Here is an 8,547-nt window from a genome sequence, read left to right as displayed (position 1 = left end):
CTTTCAGCTATGAGCCACGGGTTGAAGGAGCCCACGGCCTCGTGTGCAATCACCCGCAAGTAGTGCTCAAAACGGCGGCAGTAGTCACCGATGCTACGACGCATGGCCGGCGGGACGAAGAGGGCAGCTCGGCCTTCGGTCTGTTGAGCATCTTCTAAAAGGGAGGGAAGGGGAGCTTCTCTTTTCTCCGATCTCTCCTCTGTAACCACACTTTCATCCAGGGAACTGAGAGCAAATAAAAATGATGAGAGCATTCAAAATCATCTGCAAGTGAAAGTAAACTGTTAATGCATCCTGATGGTTAGACAACCAAAGGCTGACCTTCATTTCCCTTCCTCACGCTGCACCAAACCCAACATCACCACTCACTGTTTCTCCTTTACATGAACCAACCATCCTCATGGGAGCAACATCTGGACAAAAGAATTCTTAAAGCAAATCTTGCCGTAATGACCTGCAAAAGTCACCTGTGCCACTGTGATGCTTTCAATCGTAAAATTCAGCTGTTACTAAAGGCTCCTTAAGATGCAACACACTCAATGCCCATCTTATAAACACACTGCTTTGCTGGGCCATCTTGGAGTTTGGCAAGATCTTGGTCAAGAGAAGAATCTCTCTCTGTCTTGTGGTTATCAAAGGAAAGCAAAATCTAACAAGGTCAAAGGTAACCAACTACAAATGAAATCAGACAGGCTCGTGACCACTTACGCGCCATTGCAGGGCCCTTCTAACACGATGTTCACATCTGGGTCTTTTTGAGCTGCTGTCTTTGTGATCCTGATTGGATGAGGAGAAAGAGGCCTTTCACTCACCGCTGGAAATTTGTGGTCTAGAAAAGGAGAGGTATAAAATGACTATATGTAAAGAAATGCTGGAGTAGACATCAGAGCTGTCCTACTGGCCAGTAACCTGTGAGGAAATGCACAGGCATGTCTCTTAAGCGGAAGGGTTGAGCTGGCAGTGCAAAAGGCACACAATGCCTTTGTTCTACCTGAAAAGGTGAATTCAAAAGTCAGCAAGAAACAAACCAATGAGAAGTTAGTTTTAAAAAATAAGGAACTTGTTTCAAAGCTTCTGTCAGCTCTGAGGTAGACTCCTTGAAGAGGCCTGTGCAAAGCCAGGTTCCATTAGAATCCACTCCCCATTCAAGGAGTCTTGAGCAGTTGGGTTTGTTTTTAACCTTTAAATTATCTGATTACTGGAGAAGGGGAAAAAAAAACACTCACACCTGAACACTTGATTAGCTGACAATTTGTCTCAGCTTCGCTGGGAAAATCTGCATGATGACAGTCAAAACATTAACTTATTAACTATACATTGGGGCAGGCTTGACAGCTCTTTGGAGTTTCGGATTATTTATATTTTTAAACACATTTCAGATGTAAAAAGAAAATTGCCCTTCTCTTAGGTAAAGAGCATGTATAAGTCAAACACCTTTCTCTGACTCATGTATTTCTTTGTTTATGATTTTTAACACACAGGAATACAGTATAGGTCTTTCCCTGGTGATCTAGAGGTTAAGAATCCAGAGGTTAAGACTCCACACTTCCAATGCAGGGGGTGTGGGTTTGATCCCTGGTTGGGAAACCAAGATCTCACATGCCATGCAATAGTGGCCAAATTTTTTTTTTTAATTTTCAAAAAATTTTTAAAAATATTAATAAAAAGAAATACTGCATAAGTCAGTTTTTATAAAAATATTACTGAAAGTACAATCGATTTTTAATTGACTTCAGAAAAGACAGAATAAGAGATACAGATTCGACACTGCACAATTCACAAATCACTTTAAATCTGGTTTTTGTGATGCAATTAAACATACAATCAGAATAATTAAAGACAGAGGGTTCTTATGAGGATTTCATGATTCTGGATTTAAAGTATCCACAAATTTGTTTCAGTTCTTGGTGTTCTACAAAGCTCCTTTGAAATGCATACCTAGACTCCAGCAGAGTCAGAGATAGTGACTAATAATTTAAATTGTCCTTGAAAAAGAGAACACTGAGTCCTTGGTAAGGCTATCTTCTGCACGATGCAACCTGACTGTGGCCAATGGCCAAACCAACAGTGAAACAGTTGCCCTTCAGCACTCCCCTTTCCTCTGCTTCCAAACCGAAAGATGCCCACTAATTCACCAGGCAATGATGAGAAGGCTCCTCCCTGGGTCATGCCCCTGCTAGGTGCAGCTGGGATACTACTTAATATGATAAACCTCTCTGGCTTATTTGGGAGACATAAAGACCCTCCTGGAGAAGGCAATAGCAACCCACTCCAGTACTCTTGCCTGGGAAATCTCATGGAGGGAGGAGCCCGGTGGGCTGCAGTCCATGGGTTGCGAAGAGTCAGACATGACTGAGCGACTTCACTTTCACTTTTCACTTTTGTGCACTGGAGAAGGAAATGGCAACCCACTCCAGTGTTCTTGCCTGGAGGGTCCCAGGGACGGGGAGCCTGGTGGGCTGCCGTCTCTATGGGGTCGCACAATGTCAGACACGACTGATGCGACTTAGCAGCAGCAGCAGCAAAGACCCTCCACAAACATCTCTAACAGGGTAGGACACAGCAGAAGTCTATGGGAGTTCACAGGAAGAAGCGAACATAAAGCGGGCCTGGAAGAATGGTTCACCTGTCATGTGAGGACAAACACAGAAGCAAGAGTAGGGCTAGGGGAAAGAGAGAGAGAATGAGACGAACAAAGAATGGAGCTTGAAAAATTACCAGCACTGGGACTTCCCTGGTGGCTCAGTGGTAAAGAATACACCTGCCAGTGTAGGAGACACAGGTTCGATCCCTGATCCGGGAAGATTCCACATGCCGTGGAGCAACTAAGCCGGTACGCCACAACTACTGGGCCTGCGCTCTAGAGTCTGAGAACCTCAACCACTGAGTCCACACGCTGCAACTACCAAAGCCGGCATGCCTGAGGGCCCCGTGCTTCGCGTCTAGAGAAGTCACCACATGAGAGAAGTTTGCCCACAACCAGAGAGTGGCCCCTGCTTGCCACCCACGCAGCACCGAAGAGCCAGCACAGCCATAAATAAATAAAACTATAAAGTGGTACACTTTAAAAACAATTACCCAAACTGAAAGGAATGAATCTCTATTGTGTTTACATGGCTCATTTTTCAGTCAAAATGTGACACAGAGAACATTTTACCTAAGACAATACCCAAAACTCATACTCTTTTAAAGAAGTGTATGTACATATGCTGCTATTATGAATCTTCTATACCCACAACTTCCTTTCCTTCTCTTAATACTCACAGTACCAAAAATCCTTTAGAGGTAATGTTTAACCACATTTTATTTTCCTTCTTTCGTTGAGTAAAGTACTAACTGATAAGCATGAGTCAAAGAGAACTTGAGCAACACACCCCAGCCCAAATTGCGACACTGGCCTAGCAACTGCAGCCAAAAGGCATATGTATGAATTTTTAAAAGTGGAAGAGAAAACTGAAAGTCTTTTCAACAAATAGTGTAAGAACAAATGAATATCCATTAGCAGAAGGAAAAATGAACCTCAACCTCTACCTCAAACCAGAGGCAAGTTTTATTCAAGATGGATCACAGGCCTATACATACAAGCCAAAACCATAAAGCTTCTAGAAGAAAACAAGAGCTTCTCTTCTCAACTTGGGAATAGGCAAAGGTTTATGAGATCAAAGAAAGCAAAATCTATACAAGAAACATTGGATAGCTTAGACTTTATCAAAATTTAAAATGTTTCCTCGTAACAAAACACATTTTAGAAAATACATACGTGAGCTACAGATGGGGGAAAACATTTGCAAACATTCACCCGAGTAGATTAGTGGCTGCTGGGAAGAGATGGGGGAGAATGAGAAGTGATTGCTAATGGTAGCTGGGATTCTTGTCAGGGTGATGAAAATGTTCTGGAATTAGACAGCAATGACATTTGCAACATTCTGTAAATATACTAAAAACGACTCGACTTTAAAAGGATGAATTTTATGGTATGTGAATTATATCTCAATAGAGCTGTTTTGAAAATAGTATATATATGGCAAAGAATTCACACCCAAATGCATGAAGAATTCCTATAACTCAAACATAAAAAGTCAATCCAATTTTTTTTAATGTAAAAAAAAGACTTGGACACTTCATAAAGAAAGATATGCAAATGACTAATAATTACCTGAAAATGTTCTAAACTTCATTATTTACCAAAGAAATGAAATTAAAGCCACAAAGACATATTGCTACAGGTCCACCAGAATGGTTATAATGAAAAAGACTTTGACAATTCAAATGTTGGCAAGGATCTCTAGCAACAGGAACTCAATGCAGGGAGTGTAAAATGGTACAGTCACTTTGGGGCAATGTTTGACAGTTTTTTATAAAGTTAGACATGTGCCTAGCCCATAATCTGGCAAATCTACTCAGGTTTTTATCCAAGAGAAATGAAAACCTATGTCCATAAAAAGATTACACATGAATACACTCAGCAGATTTCTAATAGACCCAAATTAGAAACAATCAAATGCAGATCTCCAGGCAAATGGCTAAACTAGATGTGGTCCCTGTGCACAAAGGAATACTGCTCAGCAATAAAAAGGAATGGACGCTGACACAAAGTGGGCAGGCTGAACAGTGGCTCCCCAGGATGTCCAGATTCTGACGCCGGAAACCTGGGAATGTCTCTAACATAGCAGGAGAGACTTAAAGGATCCTGAGATGGGGAAAGTAACCTGGATCACTGGGATGGGCCCTAAAGGTAACCAACAAGTCACTATAAGAGGCAAGCAGAGGAAGATGTGACTCGGGAGGAGAAGGCAATGTGAAGGCAGAAGCAGTCTGGAGCAGTACAGCCACAAGCCAAGAACGAAGGCAGCCTCAGAGGCTGGAAGAAGGCACCAGCCCTGCCAATCCCTTGCTTTTAGCCCTTTGAGACATTCAGACTTCAGACCTCCAGGAATTCGTTTGAGAATAAATTTATTTTAAAACCACTACATTTGTGCTATAACTTGTTACTAACTTAAGCTTGTTACCCTAGCAACAGGAAATGAGCAATAGATATAAATTATAAGACATCATGCTAAATCAAAGACAAAAGGTTAAATATGTGTATGATTCCACTTATATGAAATTCCAGAATAGGCAAAATTAATCTAAAGTTAAAAAGCACAGTGGTTGGCTGGGTAGGGGGACACTGACTGGGAAGGAGCACAGGGCGATGGAAGGAGTACGGGGAACAAAGATGCACCCATTTGTCAAAGCTCATCAAATAACACAGTTAAGATCTGCATATTTCATTAGATGTAAATTTTATCTCAAAAGGAAAAAGAACCCTAAGTAAATATGAAGCTCCAGTTGCTGATACACAGGTTGAAATGTTTCGGGTAAGATATACTGATATCTGCAACTTACTCTAAAATGCACCCAAAAATAACACGAATTGATGGGTGCTCATGTGTGCTCAGCCATCTCCGACTCTTTGCAACCCCATGGACTGTAGCCCACCTGGTTCCTCTGTCCATGGGATTTCCCAGGGAAGAATACTGAATGGGTTCCATGTCCTCCTCCAGGGGATCTTCCCAACCCAGGGTTCAAACCTGCATCTCTTGTGTCTCCTGCATTGGCACGTGGATTCTTTACCACTGAGCCACCTGGGAAGCCTGAGAGGCTAAGGAGATATATGATAAAGCAAATATAGCAAGATTTTAATTGTAGAATCTAGAAGATGTACATATGAGTATCCACTGTACAAATTTTTTCAACTTTTCTGTATGTGTGAAATTTTTCACAGTACAATATAGAGGGAAAAGTGGGGGAACACTCACCGTTTTTTTCTTCCTGCATCCAAAAATGAGGATCAGTATATACAATTTTATTATATCTTTGGCGAACTGTCTCCTGGTATTTCTTTAAAAAAAAAAAAAAAAGATTAATTTATGCGGAAAAAAATTAGTTCATTACAAACCAGAGACTAGGAAGGTTGTAACAGTCCAGCAGACATTTGATACAGACACTTCGCCAGCAAACAGGCACCTCCCAGGCCAGGAAGTGGTTAGCTCATGAGGGGAAGTGTAAAATAAAATGAGGCAATTAATCTATACTAATTAATCTAATCTGGACCAGAACTGCCCACTAGAATCTGAATTGATGATGGAAATGTTCTATTTTTGCCCTGTCCAATGTACTAGCCACTAACTATTGACCACTGGTAACGTAGTGATGTATTTAATTTTAACTGGTTTACATTAAATGGCCATGTGTGTAAATAGCCGTGTATGTAAACAGCCATGTGTGTGGCTACAGACTACCACTTGGGATACTTCAGGTCTAGACAGTTACCCCCAAGAAGGGGAAATCAGTTACAAGACTAGGATAAACTACACATTTTTAAATTGTCAAAAACCAACTAAATGTTGTCTTGCCTATGTTTTTGGTTTACCAGCAAAGCCAAAATGAGATTTCATCCAGGTGGAGTTAAAATGAAAATTCTGAGCTAGGAGTCAGGGACCCGGATTCTCAGCTCCGCTCTGGTGGAAATTTTTGGGTAGCCTTGGCCACGTCACTCACTCCCTTACTGTATCTAAATTTCCTCCTCAGAACCATCCAGGGCTTGGTTTGCATAATGTCTGAGGTCTAGAATTCTCTACGAGCATTCTAAAGCAGTGTCACAGGAATTAAGAAAGGTAAAGCTATCTGTGGTTTGCCAGGATCCAATGGGAGGAGAGCAGAAGAGGCAACTGGGCAGCATTTATAAGCTGAGGGACGAAGACGTTGTTGGTTCCATTTGTAGGACTGGGCTCTGGTCCAGCGTTTTTGGTATCACATATCAATGATGAGTTATGTGTCAGGTAGTATACAGACACCTCACACCTCATTTTGTCCTTAAAAACACCCTCACTTAATTAAAAAAGACACATGTACTCCAGTGTTCATTGCAGCACTATTTGCAATAGCCAGGACATGGAAGCAACCTAGATGTCCATCAACAGATGAATGGATAAAGAAATTGTGGTGTTTATATATATACATATACACACACACAATAGAATATCACTCAGCCATAAAAAGGAATGCATTTAAGTCAGTTCTAGTGAGGGGGGTGAACCTAAAGCCTGTTATACAGAGTGAAGTAAGCCAGAAAGAGAAAAACAAATATCATATATTAACACACATTTATATATTTATAGGGAATCTAGAAAAATGGTGCTGACAGGAATGGACACAGCGGGGGAAGGAGAGGGTGGTACAACTTGAGAGCAGTACTAACATATATACGCTACCAAGTATAAAACAGACAGCCAGTGGGAAGCTGCTACACAACACAGGGAGCTCAACCCAGTGCTCCGTGATGATGAGAGGGGCGGGGTGGGGTGGGGGTGGCAGGGAGGTTCAGGAGGGAGAGGACATATGTATACTTATGATTCACGTTGCTGTATGGCAGAAACCAACACAACACTGTAAACCAATTATCCTCCAATTAAAAAATAAATTAAAAAAAGCAAAACCACCCCACTTATCAGAAAGGGTAAGTGACTTTATGAAGGCTGCACACTTGGCTGACAGTCGAGCTGGGATTTAAACTGAGGACCAGGTAACTCTGATGTTTTAAGCTACAAAACCATGAGGAGGAGCTGTGCTCAACAGAAGCCAGCCACCAGCAGCCAACTGGAGCTGCCACCTGCAACCTACTTCCATTTCCTCCATTCGGAGCATCATCGTCTCCAGGTACGGGCTGTCCTTGCCGTCCCCTAAGGTGGCTAAGGCATCAGACTCCCAGATCTTAGAGTGAGTCATGGGCCAGTGCTCATGAGTGGTATTTTCCAAAAAACCATCCAGCTGATGAATGTTACTGGATTCGCCATCAACAGCTGTAGCCTGCGAAACAAGCAAAGGGGGTGGAAAGGCAATATGAAGACAGCATGAGACTCATACACACCAACTGTGCGATGATACAACAGGCATTTCTACACTAAACCTAGCCTCTTCTAAGTCAGTAAACATTGATAGCAAGACATCAGGACAGTCAGGACAGTTTCTACCACAGTCATTTCAGTAGTTGCATCAACTGAGTAACACCATTAATCTCCATGAAAATTATTGTTACTACCTGTTTTGCCAGCTGGTAAAGCAAGTATCTGCCTTGTGCTAGACTCAGAAGAATGTCCAACTCTGCACATGTCATGGGGCTTCCCTGGTAGCTCGGTTGGTAAAGAATCCACCTGCAATGCAGGAGACCCCAGTTCAATTCCTGGGTCGGGAAGATCTCCTAGAGGGCATAGCAACCCACTCCAGTATTTTTGCCTGGAGAATCCCCATGGACACAGGAGCCTGGCAAGCTATAGTCCATGGGGTGGCAAAGAGTTGGACATAACTGAGCAACTAAGCATACAGCACATGTCATATTCTCCAGAGGACACACCTACACTATTCTTTTTCAGTTCAGTGCTTTGTAAAAACGTCTGTTCACAACATCACAATTGATGGTTCTTGTCTGTTTGAGACTTTCTACCACTAACCTGGGGGCTTCCCTGGTTGCTCAGACAGTAAAGAATCCGCCTGTAATGCGGGAGG

General features: G+C 42.2%; 1 protein-coding gene across 6 annotated transcripts in view; it reads right to left on the bottom strand.

Annotated features, from left to right (window-relative positions):
- KIAA0753 (KIAA0753 ortholog) overlaps window positions 1-8,547 on the bottom strand; it is a 66,504-nt gene that overhangs the window by 10,388 nt on the left and 47,569 nt on the right. For 5 of the 6 annotated variants that reach the window (XM_061390783.1, XM_061390779.1, XM_061390782.1 and 2 more), the window contains 4 exons: window positions 7,666-7,851; window positions 5,802-5,883; window positions 709-829; window positions 1-225 (listed from right to left, as the gene is read on the bottom strand). In XM_061390783.1, the coding sequence (XP_061246767.1) occupies window positions 1-225; window positions 709-829; window positions 5,802-5,883; window positions 7,666-7,851 (614 nt within the window). Of the gene's footprint in view, window positions 226-708; window positions 830-5,801; window positions 5,884-7,665; window positions 7,852-8,083; window positions 8,196-8,547 lie in introns of those variants that run through there. The other variant, XM_061390784.1, reaches the window with a different exon arrangement.

Source organism: Bos javanicus, chromosome 19, assembly GCF_032452875.1.
Source record: "Bos javanicus breed banteng chromosome 19, ARS-OSU_banteng_1.0, whole genome shotgun sequence".
Classification (NCBI taxonomy): domain Eukaryota; kingdom Metazoa; phylum Chordata; class Mammalia; order Artiodactyla; family Bovidae; genus Bos; species Bos javanicus.
The sequence above is the reverse complement of the archived record's forward strand: the minus strand, read 5'-3'. Positions and strand labels throughout refer to the sequence as shown.